Source organism: Amborella trichopoda, chromosome 1 (assembly GCF_054954075.1).
Source record: "Amborella trichopoda isolate Santa Cruz 75 chromosome 1, AtrichopodaSantaCruz75HAP2 v2.0, whole genome shotgun sequence".
Lineage (NCBI taxonomy): Eukaryota > Viridiplantae > Streptophyta > Magnoliopsida > Amborellales > Amborellaceae > Amborella > Amborella trichopoda.
The window spans coordinates 38,435,208-38,462,292 of NC_142336.1; the positions used below are offsets into that span (position 1 = coordinate 38,435,208).

Consider the following 27,085-nt stretch of genomic DNA (forward strand, 5'->3'; position numbering starts at 1 on the left):
ATATAAATAAAATATAATATATAATAAAATATATTATATATTAAACAATAAATTATATTGTATATTATACAATAAAATATATACATTTTATATATGGGGGGTTCATAAAAAAAAAGTTTCAACCTTTGGATTGAAACTTTTTTTTTAAAGCAAAATTGGAACTTGAACAGTTTCTTGAAATTTTGTTTGAAGTTCAATTTTTTTTATCAAACATAAAACTTAAATCGTATTAAGAAGTTGTAAACTTTCAGGAAGACACTCCCTGTTATCAAACTTATGGATTGCATAGGTTTTATATAACATGAGGTTTTGCATGAGGAAGTAAATCAACACCATGCTCCCTCAGGAGCATAAACTCTCTGGACTTTGATGGGAGTGGGATGGTTTTGCATGAGGAAGTAAATCAACAGCATGCTCGCTCAGGAGCATAAACTCCTTGGACTTTGATGGAGTAGAATAAAAGCCATTTTCTTAACTATTGTGTGGGACCGTTGGGCCTTGGCCGGGCTATCACCCTAGCTAAACGGTAGAGGTCAGACCTAACCCACCCTTGACCGGGGCCAAAGAGGCTCTATATCCCAGGCCAGGCCCTAGCCCGATGGTGATACATTGCCACCCCTACCGGAGGTAGGACCTGTGCTTTATACATTGGATGTGAAGACTCAATAGGTGTTAAACAACTCCAAATCCGAAGACTCAAATAGGTGTTGAACAGCTCCAAATCCAAGTCCTTTTTGCTCATCTCGTGATGCCCGAAAACTCCAACGAAAAGCCTAATAAGGGGGTTTTGCTTCAGAGTGCAAATACAATTTGATCCCGGAGGTACACAATTCTCTCTCTTTCTCGTGCTCCCTAGAGTCGTTTCAGCGGGTGAAGGGCCACAAAACTGCTCTTTCTCTCTCTATTCCACAACGACAGTAGTGTCTCTTTCTCTAATTCTTAGGGCGAGGGGCACTTTCTCTCTGATCCCCTCCGCATTCAGATTAGGTAGGCCCAAGCAGTCAGCATCAAAGGGTTGGTGGTTTCCTACTTCTTTTCTGGCTTTTGCCGCAACGTGGTTCGTTCCTCCTCCCTCGGGGCGGCGTTTTTCTATTGGAAATGCCTCTGTCAAATCATCTAATTGTAGAGAGAGAAAGAGAGATGCACAATTTCCCTCTCTTAAAGTGCAGCCCTTTCCAGTTGTAGAGCCATCGCATTCCTGAACCAGGAGGGACTGTTCATTTCTTAGAGGGAGAGAGTGATGCGTTTCAGGGTGGTATCTGAGAGCAATAGAGTTTTGTTTTTGTAAATGGAGAAAGGAGGGGTTTTTCATTTCTAGAGAGAGAGAGAGAGAGAGAGAGAGAGAGAGAGAGAGATGGGGGGTTCAGCGCGGCAGCTGAAAGCGATGCTCCGGAAGAATTGGCTACTGAAGATTCGTCATCCCTTCGTCACTGCAGCTGAGGTAGAATTTCATCTCTTCATGAGTCCTTCTGACTCAATCTCTGTTTAGAAAGGATTTTCTTCCTGTTCCAATTTTGAAGAAATTGAAACCTGAACTCAAAATTGAGGACCCATTTTTGGTGTTTCTTTCTCCTCCATTCTATATGCTTGCTGTAAACTTGGCTTATTTTGATGAAAATCCATCAATACTACTGGTTTTGACTGGTTTTCACTCTTGTGATTAACTCTAGCTTGGTCTTCATCACTCATACTCCCTTTTCTGTTTCTAAAGTGATAACTTCCCCTTCCAATTTGAGCATGTTGAATCTTGTATCCAGCTATGGTGCTTGATTTGCATGTTTTGCTCTTCTAATGTGATTAGTTTGGTGTGCATGTTGTTTTCAGGTTTTACTCCCGACGGTAGTGATGCTGATGTTGATTGGTGTGAGGACTAGAGTTGACACACAGATGCATCCTGCACAAGCGTGAGTTTATCCATGGCCTCCTAAAACCTGTTCTTATGATATTTACCCAACTAGAAGCCTGTCCATATGATTTTCTTTTATTTTTCCTTTTCTTTCTTGGTTCGTTCCCTGCTTCCTTGAACTATCTCTTTTTAGAGTCCAGATGATTTGATGGATTATCCAGTTTATTCATTTTATTTCATTTTGACTTCCATATAATTGAGTTATTTATTATAGTCTGGGATCTTTGCCTTCATTTGCATCTTTCCAGTTCTTTAATGGTTCTCCCTTAGGTTGCTCTTTTGATTCATCTTGAATTGGTAGGATACCCTGTCAAAAGAAGGAAGTTACAAGAAAAATAACCAGGGATAATCTTAAGCTAGCAGGATGCCCCCAAATCCCATCCTATCCTTGGTGATAGCGGACTTATGTAATGGTTGAAATGACCATAAGATATTCCCCCCAAATGATTGCGAATCTCTACATCAATAAAAAGGAACAAAGTAGCAGACCTTTGTGGGGTCGTTTATTGCCCAAGAATCCGTTAACCTAAGTTTGACTAACTTCTCCCATTAATACAGTTCTTAGAATTGCTGATGGAGTAGATTAGATTCCCATTGGATTCAATTTGGCTTCTACCCATGCAGAGGAAGTATGCCTAAGAGTCTCACATCGCATATCATGATCTTGCACCTATTTTTATGGATGGGTCCAAACAAATACCTGGCCTTACATTTTCTTTTGAATGACCATCAAAGTTGATCTTTAGAACACCCATTGGATGAGCACTCCCTTACATGAGGCCTATGGTCTTCTATGGAAAGGCCTAACTTTAGGTGAAGTTCTTCTTTCCACATCCTCCATGATACTAGATGTCATGGACCTTCTACCTAGTATGGACTTGATGTTGAAAACTGAAGTTTAATAATCATTTAGTGTCCATGAAGACAGTTATATGTGTCCTCTGGGTGTGTAAAATTCGAATCTAACATATTTGTATAGAGTGCTAGACTAAATCATGTGAAGTTTGTGACTCATACACATGGGAATATGTGGCCTTGGCTTGTGTGTGATCACATAAAGATGTTAAAGGGCTTTGCTTGATGCCAAACATTATTATATGGCCTCTAAACTATGGGTCTAGTTATGAAAAGGACGAACCCTTACTTTGGTTCTATGCATCTAGTCCTACAAATGAATAGTGTGCTAGAAGCTCGACTTGTATCATTGTAAAGTTTAGACTGCAATGTCCCTCTGTTTTTTTTTTGGGGGTGAGTTAGTGGGGAAAGGGCTCCTACCATTGGTAGGAATTGAGCCTAGGACGTAGAGTTGCAAATCGTCAAGCGCTAACCACGTAAGCCGGGCTGTTTTCCTAGTGTGCCTTTGGTTGCCATTGGAATAGTTCACAATCCCATTGCAAATAGGGCTTTCTGGTGGTCTTTGACATGTTTGTTGAAATAGATGTTAATTCTCTTGGGTCCTTGAGTTCTCCAAAATGGTTTGCAGGAAATACAATAATGGTTTATTGATTTGGAGGACTTTCAAATGATTCAAAAACCTTGTTTTTGTTGGCGCGTGTGCCCTTGAGGGCCTCACACTGCCTTCCTATGTTCACGAGAGGAATCCTATGGCAGTTTTTGCTTTCTTTCTCATGCGTATTCTTTGTTAAAACTTTTCTTAAATCATAAAAATTCTCTTAAATATAATATGTAAATTAATGATTATTTTCTAAAAGCAGACATATGAAATGAGGATAAACTTATTCTTGATATTTGGGAAGTTGTTTCTCGTAGATCCGTTGATAAAGGAATGTTGGGCTCCTTTTTTTTTTCCTATATGTAAGGGAGGTTAGAGAGCAGGGAAAAACACATTGAAAAATTTATAGTCTCTTGTGGTTTTAGTAAGCTACTTCTCTCTCTCAAAAAAGTTCTTTAAAAGAAAATCTAGGCTGTGTGATCACCAGCCTCACGGCACACCCCTTCTCATATTTGGGGCTTGGCGCTCATCCTTGCTCGCACCAAAATTAGCTTTTACTAGTATCAGAGCCATCAAGATCCTTTTTTTTTTTTTTCTTATCTTTGCTCTCTTTATATTATTTTTTGTGATTAATTTGTTCTAACCTTCTTGTTATTGGAAAACTCACGTTTATGTGCTCTCTGTATTATATTTTCTCAAGTTGAACCATGAAGAAGAGTAAGTAATATCCTATTCTATATTTTACTGACTTTTGAACCAAAATATGCAAGACGCAAAGAATCAGAGGGTTGTTCTTTCTCTCCACTTTGTGTCCTTACTCGCAATCAAGCCAACAAGAGCTTTTTGATATTCAGGCTATTTTGGTTCTACTTTGTGTGATAGTTTCTCTCATAAAAAAAGGGGGAATTATCACAACAACACCTTTGCTTCCTTTGGCTAACCAATAACCAATAGTTTGTGATGTGTTCTCCTTTATTAATTCATTTACTGTAACTATAGTAAAACAAGAAAGACCCACCTACCAAGGAGTTCTCTCTATCACTCCTTCAAATGCCCGGTGCAACAAAACAAAGGGGAGAGGGCATCATTCCTAGAGGGAGGGTCATCTTCAACTTGCTGTGAATTTGCTGCCAACCGTCCTGTTAAAACCCTTATTTCTATTATTATAATTTTAAAAATAAGGGTGGGGGGAATGCAAAATGACAATTTCGTAAATTTTTCTTTCTTCTAAGATTCTTACTGGTCAAAATTTGTGCAATAAATTGAAGATACTTTATTAGAATATGCTTTACTGACCATGATTTTGTATGCATGAAAAGAACTTCAAACAAAGAAGAAAAAGGGGTTTCCACAAAGGGAATTATTATTTTTTCGTTGTGAAATTGTCACCTACTTTGCTTGGGAAGGGGTTTTGTGACTACGGAGGTATATATATTTTTTTCTCCAGTATGCCCTTATTATTATTGTATTATCCTAGGTGTAATGCTTTGATTGTTGATAGAAAATCATCTTGGTGCAAGAGAAATGAATCCTAAATGTGGATCACTCAATTTTTTTTTTTAAAACTTGAAAGTTGGATTTATTTATTTATTCATTTGTTTATATCGTGCATCTATTGACCTTAGTATTTACCATGCACACACATCTTGTGGCTTTCTCTTTATAACGGGCATTGACCACACATTGATTTCTTTTGGTGGTGTCTCGTTAGTTTTTTGACAATTTTATTTTATTTAGAACCTGGAAACTGCTTAGGTTGCTCACAGATAACTTAACAAGTCCCATGGCTGGTAGAAAAATTAAATGGGACCTACTATAATATGTGGAAAAGGAAAATGGAATATCTTCTTATCCAAGACATGAATATATATGTGCTAAAAGATGACCCACTAGTAATTAGCGATAAACCCACTGAAGAAGAAATGAAAAGTTAGAAAAATTCTTAGAAGATGACCTCATGGTTAAGACATCGTTGCTAATATTTATGCAAGATGATCTTACTAGGGTATTTGAACATTATGACACATTTAAGAAACGGCTCCTAGAGTAATACAACTCCTTTAAGATGTAGGAGGCAATGTGGTAGACCATATAAATAAAATGCTGGTCATGGATAAGGACCTAGCTACTGTTAAGAATGAAGTTCCTGAGCGCATGCAAGTTTCTACAGTTCTAAACAGTCTTCCACTTCATGAAGGATAATAACCATAGTGCGTAGGTTAGTTGCAATATCCCTTACTTTAGGGGACTTTTTTATACCATTGGCCTTAGAATAAGAACAAATAGACAAAGATAAAAGCAATGAGCTCGTGCTTGCTTAAGGTCCTCCCAAACATAGCCAACCCAAGCCTAACGACCAAAAATTTCAAGGAAATTTTAATAAGAGGGACAATAAGTTAAAAAATAGAGGAACTAAGCTCCTCTTAGAGATGTCGAGATCCATGATGGCTCATGCTAGTCTACTCAAGACTTTTTAGGGAGAGGCATTAAACACAACTATGCATATACTTAACAGGGTTTTGACCAAGGCAATGGATACTACTTCTTAGGAATTGTCGACAGGTAGAGGACTTGATCTAAGCAACTTAAAGAAATGGAGGTCATTAGTGCATGTTCTAATCCCACATCAGTAATGAGATAAATTAGAAAATAAAACCCTACTTTGTAATTTTATAACATACCCCCAAGGTTCAAAGGGCTATAAGTTTTATTATAAGGATAAGGGTCTCATTGAAAGTAGAGACCCTGAGTTCCTAGAAGAACTTAATATAGAAAATCCTCCCATAGAAGACAATGATGATCCACTTAATATTATAGGTGATTTAGCACCATCACCGACCGTGGATATTGCTGACCATAATCAACATGATGCTTAATGGTCAAAAGTGGTCTAGAGCTCCTCTATTATATCTTGATGACTTCTATGTCTACATATGTGAGGAGATAGAGAACTGTATTGATGTCGACGACATTGATGGTCCCTTTGACCTCAGTCATGTGTTGAAATCACAAGAATCTCGAGAATGGTTTAATGCCATGAGAGAAGAAATTGATCCAATCGAGAAAAATAAAGTTTGAGATCTGTGTGATTTACCCTTAGATATGAAACTTATAGGTACTTAAAAAGAAGCTAAAATCTGATAGTTCCATTGATAAATACAAAGCTAGGTTAGTAGCGAAGGGCTTTACCTAAAAAGAGGGAGTTGATTATGTTGACACTTCTTCCCCTATTGCAATGTTTATATCCATTAGAATAATTTGGCAATCATTGCTCACTATGATCTAGAACTTTACCAGGTGGGTGTAAAGATTGCATTTTCAAATGGTGAACTAAAGGAAACAATTTACATGAAGACTTGAGGGCTTCATAATTAATGGCCAAAAAGATAAAGTATATAAATTAAATAATGAAAGGTGGACTATGTGACCAGGCAAGTCAATACCAATTAAAATTTTTCTACTTTTTCTTATTGTATTGCCACTCGAATCACTCACAGGTGTCTGTATACAATATGAACCAAATAAAATTGCCAAGAACTGTCACTTGCTTGAGATCTGGAAATGAAAGATGCAATGGAATAAAGAGAGTATAAAACAAGAGAATACCTTATACCTTGTCTTAGGTTATCCTCTAGGACTTAGCACACCCCACAGTGGGTCTCCTCCACCAATGGCTCATGGGATCTTTGTTCAAGATCTCATCGTACAACTTGGGAAGCCTAGGCAAAAAAAGCTCCAAAGAGCATAACATAGGATATCCCTTGATCAAGGCTCAACACATGAGCATAAGGTCAAGACCTTGGACTAGGCTTGACCATGTGACTTGGGTGTGCCACCCCTCAGGGTTAAATTTCTTTCCTAAACCCTAAACTTTAGAGAGAGAAGGAGAAGTTTAGAGAGGGGCGTGCCACCCCTTAGAGTCTCAGAGAGAGAGAGAGTTGAGGTGTGTAAAGAATGAACCCCCACAGCTAGTTTATATAGAACAAGGCTAGGGTTTTTCCATCATTATGAGATTTAATCTTGACCTTTGATCTTGGAGACCTGTGGAGCGAAGAGATATCATCCATTCATTCCTTAGTTCAACATCATGATTAAAGGAATGAGGTGGAACCATTATCCTTTAGTTTCCATAACTCCATTCCCATCAAATATTGTGTAGAGAAAGTAATAAATTTATACTAATTATTTTCTTACACTTTCCCTTTTGAATGAGGTCGAAATCTCTACACAAAGCATTTTCCTAAATACTCAAAACAACCCATGGCTTAATTGCCACAAAACAAAATAGGAAAGTTTGGAGGAGGTGGGGTGTACCACCCATGGGTGGGCTATGTGGGCCCTATGCCCCACATATTGGTGGACCCATTGAGTCCCATTGGTCCCCCAATAATTAAAATAATATTTTCAGATAATAAAATAATTTTATAAAGTCTCTAAATAATTTATTTTTCTCTTTGATTAAAATAAATCCAAAAAATTGATTTTTCCTTATTTAAAAAATAAAATACCTAAAGAGATCTAAAAATTCATTTTAATTATCTGAAAATTAATTCACGGTGACACGTCAAGCTATCGCTGGCCTGACACGTGGTTGAACTTTGTGTTGCTGTATGAAGCACACAACAGACTTTCGGGGACAAGCCTGACACGTGCAGAAAGCTTTTGCCGGCATGACATGTGGATGAACTCTAGCAATCTTTCTCTATCTCTCTAACTATCATACCATCTTTAAACCCTAGAAGGGGGCACGCCCCATACTTGTTATATTGTTAGAGGACGCATGCCCCACTTAGAGAAAAGAAGAGAAAGGCCTATGTTTTGTTCCACTTGCTCTCATATTCTTGAGGGGTTTCTATCCAAGGATTCCCATACTAGTGAGATCTAAGAAAGACTTTGATCCTGTATGCCATTGGAGGAGGAGACCCGGAGTGGGGTGTATCAAGTCCAATTGAGGTAATCTTTGTCATCTCTTTCAATTTATTGCACTTTATGTTTCTTGTTCTCAAGTTGATGTTTATGTAAATAATTAATTATTTTCTAAGGGGTTTTCAAACAGTCATATGAGGATAAGATATCTGGGAGATTTTATCTTAGAGATCCGTTGAGAAAAGGAACTTTTGGGCTACCATTTCATTCCTATATATAAGGGAGGTTAGAGAGTAGGGAAAAATTTACAGTCTCGTGTGTTTCGGAAAGTTGCTTTTCTCTCTCTAAAAAATTCCTGAAAAGAAAGTCTGGGCTTTGCGAACTCTAGCCTTGTTAGCATGCCCCTTCTTAGATCTCGGCTTGGCACTCATCCTCGCTTGCACAAAAATCAGCTTTTAGTTTCATGTCCAAGGGAATCTTGGTAAATTTTACCATTTCATTGAAAATATTTTAATTTATATTGCGGTGTTCTAATTGAATTTTCCAAGTTATTTACTATGTTGTTTATCAATTTTCCCCCTTCCAACAGGAGTCTAGACTTCTACAAAGTCTAGTAGAGAAATTATATGAGCTAATTAGGCTTGTTTTGTGTGCTTATTTCTTTCCTCTTCAGATGCGCTTCATGATATATTTCTCTATGTTGTGATTCTAGGTATATACGTAAGGGCATGTTTGTTGAGGTGGGTGGAAATGATATATCTCCTAGTTTTGATGTTCTTCTTAAATTGTGGTTTGCCAAGGATGAGCACTTGGCATTTGCTCCGGATACGTCACAGACTAGGCTGATGTTAAATGTTTTGGCTTTGAGGTTTCCTCTCCTAAAGGTATTGCATTTGTTTCTAGTTATCATATATTTCTCAATTTGCTTAATGTTTGTTATTGTATTGCTTATTATTTGTGATCTTGTCCTGATGCATTTCTTGTAATGTCCATGGTTATAGCTTAAAGTTCATCTATTGATTATCTGAAGGAACTCACAAATAAATGTTTGTCTTACTTTTTCTCATTGTTGTTGAGTAATTCGTAATCCATGTGTCTGAATGTCAAAGTTTCCGCATTGTTAGTTTTTGGGAAAAAGGAAAGGAAAAATAAAAAATAATGGCATTGCCACATTGGTGTCTTTGTTTTTCTCTAGTGGAGCAGAAAATGTTCCACACTGAGGTTATGCATAGTGCAATATATGTATTGTTAAGTGCCCATCTTCCAAGATGAAAATCTCATTAAGGGTCAAAGTTTCTATGTTTTTTGGTTTTAGTGATCATCATAGTCTCCAAATGACAGTGTTTCTAGGCTTTATATTCTTGTTTCTCTCCATGCTACATTCGAGGAATGACACTTTTAGGCTCCACCTACTTCCTTTCAGTCTAGGAAAATAATTCACAATATGAACTATGATATCACACATTGCAGCATTTCAAGTGCAGCCCTTAAGCCACTCTGCTTGTGCATATCATCATCTTTTAAAAGGAAATGAGAAGTGGTCCATAGAATGAAGATATTGGACATGTTTACTTGATTGTATCTCAAACAATATATTTCTCTATTTTCAAGTTTTCAGACTTGTGTTTGATATCCTATTCGAAATAATGGGTGTCATATGAGAAATCTGCTATGGGGCATGGTTTATTCTTGTTGAAGATTGCTATTATATCCTTACTTGGTTAAGGCTAGGAGCCTAGGACAAGAAATGGTTGAATTACTTAAAATCAACACTTGGGACATTTTTCCAACTTCCAAGGCACAGAAAATAATTGTTGTTGGATTCCAATGAGTATACTTAGTATTAAGTGAAATGAAAGGTAGCTGGAAGCTGCATTGAAATGCATTTAAGTCATGACTGGTTGCAATGCATTACAGTCAACAATATTGAATTGATTTTGGTGATCGACTTGTGCTCCATTTAAGTTGTGTGATTATTTGTTAATACATGTGATGGTCTATATAGATGAACTACTTTGGCTCAATGAAGGCAAAAAGAGAGAAACTATGCATGTCAAATGTGATAGATGGTCTCATGCTAGCACCATTTGCATGATTGTTTTTTGGTAATGAAAGGTGACTTCTAAATTAATAAAATAAAATGGAGTACAAATAACCTGACCAGGATGATGAGGAGATCCCACCAACTCAAAGAAAAGAGAAGTATACAAGTAAAAGGCAAGTTCAACGCCAGGCAATTAAAAATTCCATCTCTAGTCCTGCATTGGCCATTTGATCAGCGTCTTCATTGGCCTTGCATAATATATGTGAGAAGAGGGCTTTGTGATCTTTGGAGTCAACACCTGTGCCATAATGTGCCAGACTCTCCATGAGGTTGAGTCATGCCCTGTGCCCATTTAATGACATTGAGACAATCCTTTTTTACGATGAGAGGAAACCTGTCCTTACTGCAGCCGATCCTCAGCCTCATAAGGAGGTCTTTTGCCTCGGCTATCATGGAGTCACATACTCTTGATGGTCTAAAAGAACATATTATTGTTGCTTCCATGTAATCTTGAAGAATTCCTCCCAAATTAGCCTGGTGGTTTATCTGTGTCAAGGTGTATAAATTCCCATTTGTCATTAAATGCAGGAATGGAAGTATGATTAATTGCACAACTATGTTTACCCCGATACCAAAAACATAGTAAGTACCTTCAACTAGGCATAGAGACTTATTATTTGGGCGAAATATAGGCGTATTATTTGGGCATTATAATAGCTTGCAAGCACAAGGTTAGACATGACTTTTGGAGTCGATCAATCCTAGCGATGTATGCACTTATCTGCGGTTAGCTTAGAGGTTGCAAGTAAATACTTTGCTCTTTCAAAGAATGGATTTTATTGGCTTGTTTAATCTTCTGAATCTCTCCTGGAGATGCTGTTACTTTCTTGGATGCAGTCTGGGCTGGTGTTCTTTCATTAAGAGAAACTGGGCATAATTCTTGTTCATCAGAATTAGGAATTTATCCCATATATATGCAAATGGGTAGGCATACAAAGTACATAATACCCCGGTACAAATAGGGCTATCTATACTTAACTGAATTGTGTACTGTGGTCTCGATTCCGGTTCAAAATCGCGATTCTGCTTTTCCAAGAAGCAATCATGATTCTTGGAAGTCAGGAATCATTATTCCAAATTTCTCAAATTGATGGGATAGCGATCCCAACGATACAGGAGCCATAATTCCTATTTTTTGAAACGCGATTCCCATATTGCAGGAATCACATGCTACATGTGATTTGCATTGTACGGATGACGATTCCAATTTTGGCGATCATTTGGCCACTCCCGATTCCACGATTCCGTTTCTTGACGAATGAAGAGAGGAGTAAAAGGAATAGAGCTTAGCCCAGAATAGAAGAGGGTGACTTGTGGGGAGGGATTGGGAGAGGGAAAGAGTAGGGAGTAGAGTGTATATAGAGATAAGAAGCCAAAATGGTTGGATGAAGAGAGAGAGCTGGAGGCAGATGAGTGCACAGGGAGGATGGGGGGAGGGATTAAAAGTAGGGAAGAGAGAGAGAGAGAGAGAGAGAGAGAGAGAGAGAGAGAGAGAGAGTGGTCAGAGAGAGCGAGCGAAATGTAGTGTAGCGTGATAGAATATATGGTATAAGATATGGAGAGAGAGGACAGCAGAAAAGGTAGAGAGGGGGGTTGGGGAAAGAGCATACGAAGAGGGTTGTGTGAGAGAGAGGGATCAAGATGCATGATGTGAACCATTGGGGCAGCTGGCAGCCTCCTCTTGTGCCGGAACATCTGCTGCCTGGTTTGCATGTTACGAACGTGGCAGAAGGTGACCCCTAAAATAATTTTTGGCTCAAATGTATCACTCTATCTAGTTCAGAAAGGTGAACATTAAGTTTTCCAGTAGGGTCTGTTACAATGAGTCTCTGAGATTTGCTCTGTAAATAGGATGGAATAAAATTATAAAAAATACATGACATGCATATTTCTGCTGAGAGACTCTTACTTCCCGTTAAGACCATGGATCCTCTAAACTAGTACAACATGTCAAAAGGCTCTGTGCCAATCATTTGTGATAACTACAAATGGTATCAGAATGAAGAAGAAGATGAAGAGATATTGTGAATACGAAGAATGTCCTACTCTAGTCAACTGTTGTCTGTACAGTTTAACATTCCAGAGAAGGGAACAAAACAGGTCATGCGCCCATTCTACTTGCAACCCCCTCTCCCCCTCTCCCTCCCCAAACCAAACACACACACACACACATGGGTTAAGGGTAATTTACTATTATATTCTTCATTTACATGAGATATTATAGTTGTTATAACTATGCCCATGTACTGTATAAAGCCAGCATCATATTTGATAATATCCTGCAAGCTATGCCGTTGTTTGTATCATGGAGAACTCGGCTTTAGAAACCAATGCTTAATCTGTGTGAATCATGTTTGTTTTTTAATTCAATTGTTAAACATACTTCGTTCCTGAGCTAGAATACCCAAGTTAAGCGCTCTTAGGGAGCCTTGATTCTAAGCTGGACAGACCTTGATCCCATGTGCTTTATCATTCGATCCTGGACAAATGTGGATTGCGCTCCCTTCATATTGGGATTATGATCCCTTTACCTCATGGTGTACGGATCTCGATCCCTATTCCACGGAACTTCATGCATGTCTCGATCCCATTGTCTTGTTCTCGATCCGGGATATGACCTTGCGCCTGATCCGGCAACTATGGGAGGGCACCCCTTTCCATGCTGCACACACGTGGGCCGGCATTAGGCTTATGCAGCCAACCATTCTCATGTGAACCATATTATTGCAGGTTAACCTTCCTCCACAGGTGGTTTTCTTGGGTCGCGAGGCGCCAAAGCCACTTGCTGAACAAAGCAGTGTTCATATCTTTACGCAATCTAATACGCCAGCTTTTTTGGAGTTGCATACGGTGGACTGTTTAATTAAGTGCATTTTTGGTGACCATAAACATTGGATTTCTCTCATAATTTTCTCTAGTCCATTGAAAACTGACATTGGCATTAGAGAATGGGGTAGATTACAGATTGGGATACTTGAAAGGGTGGCTTTGATGGGTCTTCCAAGGAACAGAAGCACCCTTTCCAAGAGCATAGTCGTCTCTCGAACCTCTCAATTGTGCCATCTCACTGGTGTATTCCTGGTTCTCCGGTCTACAAAGGTAACCCAAGTTGTTTACTTGGCGGAAATTCTACACCAACATCACAACGCAATCTAGCAGCTAGATTCCTCATGGTTTCATTTCCCACCCCAATAACCATGAATTTTGTTTTTTGCTTGTTGATTTAGCAGTCTGTTACGAACTCAAAGCACCTTATAAAGACCCAAATTTTGTCACCTTGTTCAGCTGTGGCTTCGCAGAAGACGAAAGTGTCATTTGCGTATTATAAGTGGGAGATTTATGGGCTTTTACTTGATGATTTGAAATCGTGGACCAGGTTTTGGTCCACAATGTTTGAGATTGATCTTCTGAAAATGTCAGCCACTGTGGCAAAGAGAAATAGGGACGAGGGATCACCTTGGTGCAACCCTTTAGAGGTGAAAAGTAGCCTTTTTGACTGCCATTAATTAGGACTGAGAACATGGCTGAGGATAAGTAACTTTCTCATGTCTGAGGAAAGGCACCCTGAGATCCATGACCATCACCTATCTCTAGAACCCATCAACTGTTGTCCCTTGCTAAATACTTGCCAATCAACATGTTCGTAGGCCTTTTCCCTATCCAGTTCGAGGATTGGGCTAGGCAACTTAGACTGGTGCATATAATGGAGGCATTCATGGGTGATCAGGCCCCGTCGAGGATTTGTCGGTCTTTGAACATAGCACCCTGGTTAGGTGAGACGATAACGTCGAGAACTTGCTGAAGATGGAATAATGGAAGCACCTGCAACGTCCTAGCACCAAATGCACCCAGAAGACCATAGGAAGCACAACTGAGCCCTTGTTTAAGATCAAATCGGGCTCAGATCCATGGAACCTTCACATTTCTATGGTATAGGGTCTCCCACTAAAAGCCATGGCTCACAAAGGCTTCTCCGGCCTCAGAGTGCCATATAGTGCGAATAACGGCCTATGATCAAAAGAACCCTGAACAAGCCTAGATTTGCCCCAAAAGAAACACAAAGATAGATCTTCTCGCCCCAAAAGCATCCCCCAAATTGTAGCTCAAATGAGTCATGGTACAAGAAAGTACATGATGGTACCATACACGGCCATGTATGGTCAAGAAGGGATAAATTATAGAAATACCCTGGAAATCCATCTCTGATGGTTTCGGGACCATCATAGATGCATTCCGGAGGTCGAAAACCCACAAGTAAGCCTGGCTTTTCGAAAGAGAAAGGATGCATACTATGCAGGTTATGGTTTGTGCCACATGCCAAAAATAGCAATTTCCTGTAACTTTGCCCCAAAATTGGATAAACTTCTTGCATTCTTATCTCACAAACGGCGAAGGGGATCGAGCCAAATTTTGGATATGTCATACCCCTTGCCCAGAGCTTTCTAGTGGTCTATGGTATGCGGAAGATGGCAGCTCGAATCGCAAGAAATCCTAGAGAGGAGTTCGTGGGTTTTGTAGTCATGCAAATTGCAGTCCATGTGTTCTTCCCTCGGTATTTCCGAGATAAGTTCACATCCATGCGACATCTCGGGCTGAGATCTGATGCACTTCGATAATGACTCAAAGGGCTTTGCATTTATACATGCCAATCACGATCGGTGGATGACCCAAAACATGGCCGATTTTATGAATTTTCTGAAATTTTCAATTTTGGCAACTTGCTGGAGTCATAACCTGGACAAACAGTGGTCTTTTTCCATGATTGGGGTCATTTTCTAGTCCTTGATGCAAAATGACTGTGGGGGACTCTCCTTTGTTTTTCTGGACGCCAAAAACCAAATAATCTCGATCGTTTGGAGAAATTGATCAAACCACTTCTATGGAAAGGTACATGATCCCCAAAACCAAAAAATGGCTAGTAGTCCACCAAATCCTAGGGGTTTAATGCAAAATTCATACCAATATGATTGTAGTGGCCCGATCTACATTTCTAGGGTGAAATATCGCTCATTTCGGTGCTAGAACATCGAGTTTCAAGCCCCATACCATGGTTGGGACTTGGGATGAGGAACCTTTGGGACGGACTAGATGGGGAATTTGGAAGTTTTTCGACCCCAAATTTGGTCAATTTTTCATTTGGCCAAAAAGCACTTTTAATTTTCCACTCATCTTTTTCGCTATCTTTTGAGTATCCACTTATATTTGTATTGAAGTCTATACAAGGGTTTTTATTTTTTGTTGTCAGTGGGGGAGAGGGCCCACTACCCGTTTTTCATTAATTAAAAGTAGAGAAAAACAATTAAGATACAAGGGTTTGAACCCTTCATTTGTCAAGGTTGGAGTTCATTAATTGAAATTGGAGTTTATTTTCTTTGTGCTTATTTGTGAAAATTCATTTTCCTTGGCTAGGGTTAGGGAATTCTAGTGAGAGAAAAGAGATTTCATAGACTATTCCTTGAACTTAGAGTGAGAAATTCCCCTTAGAAAGAGCAAGTGACCTAAAGAGAGAAAACCCAAACCCTAGATTTACCTCTAGGATCCCAACTCTAGAGAGAGAAACTCCCCTTACTGAAAGCAAGCTAGACAGAAAACCCCAGCTCTACCTCTATGATCCCCAATTCTAGAGAGAGAAAATCCATCCTTACACCTCAAAAGCGAACCAAGGCAATAATTGATGCTATTTTCCTACTCAAGTAATTGATTGAGAAGTTTAGGATGAAGGGAAAAGACCTCTACATAGTCTTTATTGATCTTGAAAAAGCGTAAAATAAAGTACCTTGAGATCAGGGATCCAAAAAACAGACCGCCTGCGCCCAGGCTTAGGCGCCCAAAAAAAGCGCTGGTCCCTAGGCACCCGCCTAGGCCCCCAGGAAACCGCCTAGGCAGGCCGCCCGGGTCCAGCGCCTTGCCCAGAGGCGGAAAATTCTTTCGGTGGGTGTATTTTTTGTCCCTTTTTTTTATACTAAAGGGTTAAAAATGGAGTCATAACCTGGACAAACAGTGGTCTTTTTCCATGATTGGGGTCATTTTCTAGTCCTTGATGCAAAATGACTGTGGGGGACTCTCCTTTGTTTTTCTGGACGCCAAAAACCAAATAATCTCGATTGTTTGGAGAAATTGATCAAACCACTTCTATGGAAAGGTGCATGATCCCCAAAACCAAAAAATGGCTAGTAGTCCACCAAATCCTAGGGGTTTAATGCAAAATTCATACCAATATGATTGTAGTGGCCCGATCTACATTTCTAGGGTGAAATATCGCTCATTTCGGTGCTAGAACATCGAGTTTCAAGCCCCATACCATGGTTGGGACTTGGGATGAGGAACCTTTGGGACGGACTAGATGGGGAATTTGGAAGATTTTCGACCCCAAATTTGGTCAATTTTTCATTTGGCCAAAAAGCACTTTTAATTTTCCACTCATCTTTTTCGCTATCTTTTGAGTATCCACTTATATTTGTATTGAAGTCTATACAAGGGTTTTTATTTTTTGTTGTCAGTGGGGGAGAGGGCCCACTACCCGTTTTTCATTAATTAAAAGTAGAGAAAAACAATTAAGATACAAGGGTTTGAACCCTTCATTTGTCAAGGTTGGAGTTCATTAATTGAAATTGGAGTTTATTTTCTTTGTGCTTATTTGTGAAAATTCATTTTCCTTGGCTAGGGTTAGGGAATTCTAGTGAGAGAAAAGAGATTTCATAGACTAGTCCTTGAACTTAGAGTGAGAAATTCCCCTTAGAAAGAGCAAGTGACCTAAAGAGAGAAAACCCAAACCCTAGATTTACCTCTAGGATCCCAACTCTAGAGAGAGAAACTCCCCTTACTGAAAGCAAGCTAGACAGAAAACCCCAGCTCTACCTCTATGATCCCCAATTCTAGAGAGAGAAAATCCATCCTTACACCTCAAAAGCGAACCAAGGCAATAATTGATGCTATTTTCCTACTCAAGTAATTGATTGAGAAGTTTAGGATGAAGGGAAAAGACCTCTACATAGTCTTTATTGATCTTGAAAAAGCGTAAAATAAAGTACCTTGAGATCAGGGATCCAAAAAACAGACCGCCTGCGCCCAGGCTTAGGCGCCCAAAAAAAGCGCTGGTCCCTAGGCACCCGCCTAGGCCCCCAGGAAACCGCCTAGGCAGGCCGCCCGGGTCCAGCGCCTTGCCCAGAGGCGGAAAATTCTTTCGGTGGGTGTATTTTTTGTCCCTTTTTTTTATACTGAAGGGTTAAAAATGGAGTCATAACCTGGACAAACAGTGGTCTTTTTCCATGATTGGGGTCATTTTCTAGTCCTTGATGCAAAATGACTGTGGGGGACTCTCCTTTGTTTTTCTGGACGCCAAAAACCAAATAATCTCGATCGTTTGGAGAAATTGATCAAACCACTTCTATGGAAAGGTACATGATCCCCAAAACCAAAAAATGGCTAGTAGTCCACCAAATCCTAGGGGTTTAATGCAAAATTCATACCAATATGATTGTAGTGGCCCGATCTACATTTCTAGGGTGAAATATCGCTCATTTCGGTGCTAGAACATCGAGTTTCAAGCCCCATACCATGGTTGGGACTTGGGATGAGGAACCTTTGGGACGGACTAGATGGGGAATTTGGAAGATTTTCGACCCCAAATTTGGTCAATTTTTCATTTGGCCAAAAAGCACTTTTAATTTTCCACTCATCTTTTTCGCTATCTTTTGAGTATCCACTTATATTTGTATTGAAGTCTATACAAGGGTTTTTATTTTTTGTTGTCAGTGGGGGAGAGGGCCCACTACCCGTTTTTCATTAATTAAAAGTAGAGAAAAACAATTAAGATACAAGGGTTTGAACCCTTCATTTGTCAAGGTTGGAGTTCATTAATTGAAATTGGAGTTTATTTTCTTTGTGCTTATTTGTGAAAATTCATTTTCCTTGGCTAGGGTTAGGGAATTCTAGTGAGAGAAAAGAGATTTCATAGACTATTCCTTGAACTTAGAGTGAGAAATTCCCCTTAGAAAGAGCAAGTGACCTAAAGAGAGAAAACCCAAACCCTAGATTTACCTCTAGGATCCCAACTCTAGAGAGAGAAACTCCCCTTACTGAAAGCAAGCTAGACAGAAAACCCCAGCTCTACCTCTATGATCCCCAATTCTAGAGAGAGAAAATCCATCCTTACACCTCAAAAGCGAACCAAGGCAATAATTGATGCTATTTTCCTACTCAAGTAATTGATTGAGAAGTTTAGGATGAAGGGAAAAGACCTCTACATAGTCTTTATTGATCTTGAAAAAGCGTAAAATAAAGTACCTTGAGATCAGGGATCCAAAAAACAGACCGCCTGCGCCCAGGCTTAGGCGCCCAAAAAAAGCGCTGGTCCCTAGGCACCCGCCTAGGCCCCCAGGAAACCGCCTAGGCAGGCCGCCCGGGTCCAGCGCCTTGCCCAGAGGCGGAAAATTCTTTCGGTGGGTGTATTTTTTGTCCCTTTTTTTTATACTGAAGGGTTAAAAATGGAGTCATAACCTGGACAAACAGTGGTCTTTTTCCATGATTGGGGTCATTTTCTAGTCCTTGATGCAAAATGACTGTGGGGGACTCTCCTTTGTTTTTCTGGACGCCAAAAACCAAATAATCTCGATCGTTTGGAGAAATTGATCAAACCACTTCTATGGAAAGGTACATGATCCCCAAAACCAAAAAATGGCTAGTAGTCCACCAAATCCTAGGGGTTTAATGCAAAATTCATACCAATATGATTGTAGTGGCCCGATCTACATTTCTAGGGTGAAATATCGCTCATTTCGGTGCTAGAACATCGAGTTTCAAGCCCCATACCATGGTTGGGACTTGGGATGAGGAACCTTTGGGACGGACTAGATGGGGAATTTGGAAGATTTTCGACCCCAAATTTGGTCAATTTTTCATTTGGCCAAAAAGCACTTTTAATTTTCCACTCATCTTTTTCGCTATCTTTTGAGTATCCACTTATATTTGTATTGAAGTCTATACAAGGGTTTTTATTTTTTGTTGTCAGTGGGGGAGAGGGCCCACTACCCGTTTTTCATTAATTAAAAGTAGAGAAAAACAATTAAGATACAAGGGTTTGAACCCTTCATTTGTCAAGGTTGGAGTTCATTAATTGAAATTGGAGTTTATTTTCTTTGTGCTTATTTGTGAAAATTCATTTTCCTTGGCTAGGGTTAGGGAATTCTAGTGAGAGAAAAGAGATTTCATAGACTATTCCTTGAACTTAGAGTGAGAAATTCCCCTTAGAAAGAGCAAGTGACCTAAAGAGAGAAAACCCAAACCCTAGATTTACCTCTAGGATCCCAACTCTAGAGAGAGAAACTCCCCTTACTGAAAGCAAGCTAGACAGAAAACCCCAGCTCTACCTCTATGATCCCCAATTCTAGAGAGAGAAAATCCATCCTTACACCTCAAAAGCGAACCAAGGCAATAATTGATGCTATTTTCCTACTCAAGTAATTGATTGAGAAGTTTAGGATGAAGGGAAAAGACCTCTACATAGTCTTTATTGATCTTGAAAAAGCGTAAAATAAAGTACCTTGAGATCAGGGATCCAAAAAACAGACCGCCTGCGCCCAGGCTTAGGCGCCCAAAAAAAGCGCTGGTCCCTAGGCACCCGCCTAGGCCCCCAGGAAACCGCCTAGGCAGGCCGCCCGGGTCCAGCGCCTTGCCCAGAGGCGGAAAATTCTTTCGGTGGGTGTATTTTTTGTCCCTTTTTTTTATACTAAAGGGTTAAAAATGGAGTCATAACCTGGACAAACAGTGGTCTTTTTCCATGATTGGGGTCATTTTCTAGTCCTTGATGCAAAATGACTGTGGGGGACTCTCCTTTGTTTTTCTGGACGCCAAAAACCAAATAATCTCGATTGTTTGGAGAAATTGATCAAACCACTTCTATGGAAAGGTGCATGATCCCCAAAACCAAAAAATGGCTAGTAGTCCACCAAATCCTAGGGGTTTAATGCAAAATTCATACCAATATGATTGTAGTGGCCCGATCTACATTTCTAGGGTGAAATATCGCTCATTTCGGTGCTAGAACATCGAGTTTCAAGCCCCATACCATGGTTGGGACTTGGGATGAGGAACCTTTGGGACGGACTAGATGGGGAATTTGGAAGATTTTCGACCCCAAATTTGGTCAATTTTTCATTTGGCCAAAAAGCACTTTTAATTTTCCACTCATCTTTTTCGCTATCTTTTGAGTATCCACTTATATTTGTATTGAAGTCTATACAAGGGTTTTTATTTTTTGTTGTCAGTGGGGGAGAGGGCCCACTACCCGTTTTTCATTAATTAAAAGTAGAGAAAAACAATTAAGATACAAGGGTTTGAACCCTTCATTTGTCAAGGTTGGAGTTCATTAATTGAAATTGGAGTTTATTTTCTTTGTGCTTATTTGTGAAAATTCATTTTCCTTGGCTAGGGTTAGGGAATTCTAGTGAGAGAAAAGAGATTTCATAGACTAGTCCTTGAACTTAGAGTGAGAAATTCCCCTTAGAAAGAGCAAGTGACCTAAAGAGAGAAAACCCAAACCCTAGATTTACCTCTAGGATCCCAACTCTAGAGAGAGAAACTCCCCTTACTGAAAGCAAGCTAGACAGAAAACCCCAGCTCTACCTCTATGATCCCCAATTCTAGAGAGAGAAAATCCATCCTTACACCTCAAAAGCGAACCAAGGCAATAATTGATGCTATTTTCCTACTCAAGTAATTGATTGAGAAGTTTAGGATGAAGGGAAAAGACCTCTACATAGTCTTTATTGATCTTGAAAAAGCGTAAAATAAAGTACCTTGAGATCAGTGATCCAAAAAACAGACCGCTTGCGCCCAGGCCTAGGCGCCCAAAAAAAGCGCTGGTCCCTAGGCACCCGCCTAGGCCCCCAGGAAACCGCCTAGGCAGGCCGCCCGGGTCCAGCGCCTTGCCCAGAGGCGGAAATTGCTTTCGGTGTGTGTATTTTTTGTCCCTTTTTTTTATTCTAAAGGGTTAAAAATGGGGCTCTTAGGTCCACTTGAAAGCTAAAACTTATTGGAGCCCATTTTAGAGAGAGAGCCCCAAAAGAACTAGTTTTTTTGGTGATTTCTTTAAGATCGAAGGGTTTCTCAAAGTTATGAGAAATTGATCAAAAGATCACACATTGATATTAGATTTAATTTTTGATGTTTTATAAATCTATTGAGGGTTTTTTAGAAGATTTTGAGTCCTTAGAAGCATATTTGAGGTGGAAGTTTGGAGATTGAGCAATCAAACTCAAAGTAAATGACTTTTTTTATTGCATGTATAAATTGCATTATTTTCAGATGTCTTTTTCGGGATCTAATAGGAGTGGTGATCCCGGTTGGAAATATGGCTACAACCCAGATCTTAATGATAAAAATTGCTTAAGATGCAATTTTTGTGCGAAAGATACAACATGGGGCATAAACTGGTTTAAGAAACATCTTGCCGGTATTAAGGGGGATGTTGCCTCATGTAAAACGATTCCTGATGCTGTTAAAGAGGAAATAACCAATTTTTTGAATATGGTAAAGCTGAAAAAAGATGAGAGATTTGCCCCCATAACAGAGATTAGGTCTGGGGTTTGGGTCAATTATGGTGATAATGATAGTGACGAGGATGGGATTGGGGAGGGATATCAAGAGGTAGAAGTAGAACAATCCGTTATTAGGGGAAAGGGAAAGGGAGTTGTAATTGCTTCTAGTTCTGGTTCTGGGAGAAAGAAGCCTCGAGTTAGAGGCCCTATGGGTAATTTTTTGCCTCAGCCTAACATTGAGGTTGTAGGAGATAAAACAAAGAAGCAACCACCAGTGAAAATTGAATAAAGAAGGAAGAGAGAGATAGAGCTGCTTATCATCTTGCTACATGGTTTTATGAGGCGAGCATTCCTTTCAATACTGCTCGCTTAAGCAGTTTCTATTCCGCAGTAGAGGCAATTGCCCAATTTGGGCCTGGGATGAAACCCCCAACCCCATATGAGCTTTCAGAGCCTCTTTTGAAAAAGACGGTGAGTGTCACAAAGGAAGTTGTAGAAGGTAAGAAGGATGCATGGGCTCAGTATGGGATTTCTATTATGACTGATGCTTGGTGTGATAGGAAGAGAAGAAATCAGATGAATTTGCTTGTGAATTGTCCTTTAGGGACTGTTTTTTTGAGGTCTATTGATGCCCCTGATCATATCCAAGATGCCCATTACATGTTCCAAGTTATAGAGAAGGGAATCAAGGAGGTTGGGGAGCATCATGTTGTACAGGTTGTCACAGACTATACTGCTCCTAATGTTGCTGCAGCTTATTTGTTGCGATCATAGAAGCATTTGGACACCATGTGCAGCACATGGTATAGACCTCATGCTTGAGGCTCTTAGCGGTTTAACCGAGATATCAGGTGCAGTGAAGAAGGCAAAGTCAGTTACAAATTTCATATATGGCCACCATCACACCCTCAGCGTGATGCGTAGATTTACAAAGAAGAAAGAGATTGTGAGGCCTGGGGTCACGAGATTTGCGACCTGATACTTATACCTAGATAGCATACATTCGAGGAGAGTGCAGTTGGGGCAAATGTTTACCTTGGTTCACTAGAGATCATGCAAGTGGTCCAAGAATCAGGCGCTCTTAAGGTATTTTTTCCTCTTGTCAAAATCTTTTGCATGGTTGATAGTGACAAGCCTTCGATGGGCTATATATACGAGGCTATGGTGAAATACAAAAGAGAGATAGCTCAAAATTTTGTTGATGATGAGAACTGCTACAAGCCTGTTTGGGAGATTATTGATGAGAAGTGGGATAGGTTGCTACATCAGCCATTGCATACAGCTGGTTAGTATTTGAACCTAGCTTTTTTTTTATGTTGACAAGGATGTACACACAAATGACACAATTATGACTGGATTTAATAAGTGTGTAGATGTGCTAGTCCCTGATCCTGATATCCAGGATATTATATGCGCTTATGGGCTGATAAATTACATGTGCTCACTAAAGTCTTTTGGGAGTCCAATGGCGATGAGGCAAAGGACTAAAATTTATCCACGTAGTAATAATATTCTTAAGTTCATCCAGTTCAAGTAATCACGTTTCATTTTTATAATTCTATTATTTATTTATGATTTTATTCTATATCTTTGCAGCCAATTGGTGGAGCCAACATGGGTGTAATTCTCCAAATTTACAAAAGTTGGCCATTTGATTCTTAAACCTAACCACTTCCTCATCCGGTTGTGAGCGCAATTAGAGAACTTTTGAAGGGGTAATTCTGTAAGGGTAATTTGTATAATTGTATTAATAATACATGAACCATAGGTTTTAATTAGTTTCATTTGATTTTGTTAGATTCATACAAAGAAAAGGAACATGTTTGAATCAAAGAGGCTCAATGACCTAGTCTATGTCAAGTATAATCGATTCTTGAAGGGCAGGTTTGCTAAGAGAGATAAGAGAGACCTCATTAGATAAAAAAATATGGACAATGCTATGGAGTGGTTAGTTGATGATGACGAGGTCGAGGGGCATGAGCCCTACTATAGGGTTGTACGTTAATTGTTTTTCTCTGCTCTTTTATTAATGGAAAAACTGGTAGGGGGCCTTCTTCCCCACCGACTTACCCCCAAAAAAAAAAGGTCGAGGGGCATGAAGGATTGACATGGGACATGGTCATGGATGCTTTAGGGACTTCAGCTGACCGTCCTAGGGCCACTAGATCTTCTGCACAGAGAACGAGGGTGGAGGAGGAAGAAGAGGCAGATTCAGAAGAGACAGAGGAGGAAGACGACCAATATGTCGAGGAGGGTGACGACTCTGATGAATATGATGCCAATGCAGCTGACCCTAATTTTCTGAGGATGAATGATGAATGTTGAATAATTATTGAACTTTGAACGTTGATTAAACTATTGTCTATTGAAGATTCTTTCGAGTCTTCAAGTATTACTTTCATTTTTGTTTTCTTTCTCTTGGTGGTGTATTACTGTAATGTGATTTGTAGATAATGGATTTGTAGTTCCACTAGTTTGGTACTATTTGGTGACTTTGGTTTTGTAATTTGGTTGGTTGGTTGATAAATTTTAAGTTTTAATTGGATATGGATTATGGACCGACTTATGGTTATGCTTATGGAGTGTATGCTAATGTGTAGTATACTTTGAATTCTGATGTGCCCTAAATACCTAGTTCATATATTTTATACAATATGTAACTGTAGATACCTTTTTTGATTCAACTGGGCTGCTCAGGTTCTGAGCGCCCCCTGCTTAGGTGCTGGGCGGCTTGGATTCCCCAAGCTGCCTAGGAGCCGCCTAACGCTTTTTGAAACAGTGCTCAAGATTTAATTTGGTGGGTGTTAGAAACAAAAGGAATCTCTAAGTACTATATTGACTTGATAAGAGATATGTACGAGATGACACTAACTTGTGTGCGGATAACTAGTAGAGAGATGAGCGAGTTTTTAGTGATAATAGGTCTACATCAGGGGTCAGCGTTGAGCCTGTACCTCTTTTTCTTAGTTATGGATGACTTAAGTAGGTACCTACAAGATGAGGTAGTATGGTGTATGTTGTTCACAAACGACATAGTTTTGTTCGATGAGACTAGAAGTAGCGTTAACACAAAGTTAAAACTTTGAAGGGTTCTAGAATTTAAAGGTTTTAAAATTAGTTGGACTGAGACCGAGTATATGTAATGCAGTTTAGTAATAATAAGAGTAGAGACGAGGAAGTAGTTAGGATTGACAACCAAGAAGAGCGCAATTTCGATACGTTCAGCCTATAATCTAGGAAAATGGAGAGATTGAGGAAGACATCGCACATAGAATTAGAGCTGGGTGTGTGAAGTGGAGATGTGCAACAAGAGTTATATGTGATAGCCGCATGTCAATGAAGTTGAAGGGAAAGTTCTATAGGACTGTTGTGAGACCGGCTTTGTTCTATATGGCAAAATGTTGTGCGGTCAACATGGAACATACCTTAGGAAGAGTGTAGTTAAGATGATGATGTTGAGATGAATGAGTAGCAAGACAAGATGGGATGGAATTCAAAATGAATACATTTAGGAGAACTTAGGTGCGGCTCAAATAGGTGATAAGATGAGAAAGTAGGCTTTAGTTGGCCTAGGCATGTTCAACACAAACTCAATACAACACGTAGTAGCAGGTGCAAGTTGGTTCAAGTGGAAGGCTCAAAAAGGATAAGGAGTAGGCCCAAAAGGACAGGGTTGGAAGTAGTGAGAAAAGATATGCGGACTTATGGCCTCACTGAGGGTATGACCCTTGATAGAGTAGAATGGCGGACCAGGATTTATGTAGCTGACCCCAAATAGTTGGGAAAGGCTCAATGATGATGATGATGATACATATACGTTTTCACAGCACACGCAGGCACATACAGAGATAGGCCCGAACTGGTGCTAGAGGTGGCGTGTGGCTAGAGACCTAATCACAAGGAGGATGGTTTTGTAACTTGGTGGAGTAAGTTTGGAGGCTGCACCCATGAGGGTGGATAGTGGAGGCAGCTGGCCCCAAACTAAAAGGAGCATTCGAGGAAGAGGAGATGAGGAGAGTTTTGATGGTGGGCTTGGCATGTTTGCACCTGGACTACATTGGCAGGTCTGCCATGAGGAGCATGTTGCTGATGCTGAATCGGAAGGCACTGCTGCCACCATTGCCGACCGCCATGCCGACAATGGGCTTCACCGATGAGTTGGTCATGAATTTACAAGACAATGTTTCAGATTATGATTTTAATGACACGATTGAGCTTTTTAAGTGAGTCATTTTCAGTTTCGCCTTCCTCTTTTATTCCTCATCCTCCCCTTCCGACATAAGCAACATCCTTTAATTCTCATAGTACTATGATTTAGTGTGTTCGAGATTCAATGGGGAAAGATGAGAGGATGGACATGTGCAGGTTTAATTCCTTCTTTCCTTAATGCAAAGAGCTTCCCATTGTTTTCGGGGCTTTTGGTGATGCTAAGTTAACTAACCCCTTGGATGTTTGTCGAATTATTATTGAGGTGTACGCACCCTGTTTTTAATTTTGGCTAAGGGAATTCCCAAGAACCCGTAAACCTAAACTCCATAGGAAAATAACGTAATTCAGCCTAGAGAACCACTAGGGAGCGTACTAACCTAATAGTTCACTGTCCACCTTGAACTGTAGTCCAGAAACAATAGAAAATTACTATATATCCTAAAGAATTTCCCAACGAACCCTATATAGGCAGGATGGAACTCAGAATAGGCAGGTTTTAAGCCCAAAAGGTAGAAAAACCCGAGATAACTTGACTCAGGCCTCTAGAGCTGGCCGAACCTAGACAAAAACTGGAAAGTCCACAGCGCATCATGAAAATCAAGGAAAAACCTCCAGTGATGCGGTCTACATCCCCCATTGACAATCTGGAATCTTTCAGAATGTCGGTGCCTTGTTCTAAAATCTTTTTGGCCTATAATATACCTCATTCCAGTGATTTGGGGAGAAAAGCCTAGAACCCTTAAAATCTAGAACCTCTTTGAGACCTTAAATCTTTGGCCTTAAAAGCCTACAAACCCAAGGCCATTAAACCCTAATGCTTGCAATTTCCAGCAAGCATTGAAGGTACATAAACCTAGAAAATCAAAACCCAAATTCATGTTTGAGAAAACCTTAGGTCTTCTCTTCCTAGGCCCCTTCAAGTTCAAAGATAATTTCTTTGGTTTAGTATAAATCTCTAGAGTTGAGGAGAAGGAGGCCTTAACTGCTAAAAGTCTGATCCGGGCCCTAAC

At 39.8% G+C, this 27,085-nt stretch overlaps 1 protein-coding gene across 11 annotated transcripts in view; it reads left to right on the top strand.

Moving 5' to 3' along the window:
- The first annotated feature begins 1,311 nt into the window (after positions 1 to 1,311).
- Positions 1,312 to 27,085, top strand: part of ABCA1 (ATP-binding cassette A1) — a 169,728-nt gene continuing 143,954 nt past the window's right edge. For 9 of the 11 annotated variants that reach the window (XR_016053861.1, XR_016053870.1, XR_016053869.1 and 6 more), the window contains exons 1-3: positions 1,312 to 1,441; positions 1,825 to 1,904; positions 8,938 to 9,109. Coding sequence is in view for 4 of the 11 variants with exons in the window: in XM_020671012.2 (XP_020526671.2) it covers positions 1,355 to 1,441; positions 1,825 to 1,904; positions 8,938 to 9,109 (339 nt within the window). In the remaining 7 variants the exon portion in view is untranslated. Of the gene's footprint in view, positions 1,442 to 1,824; positions 1,905 to 7,975; positions 8,313 to 8,937; positions 9,110 to 27,085 lie in introns of those variants that run through there. The other 2 variants (XM_088864449.1, XM_088864430.1) reach the window with 2 other exon arrangements.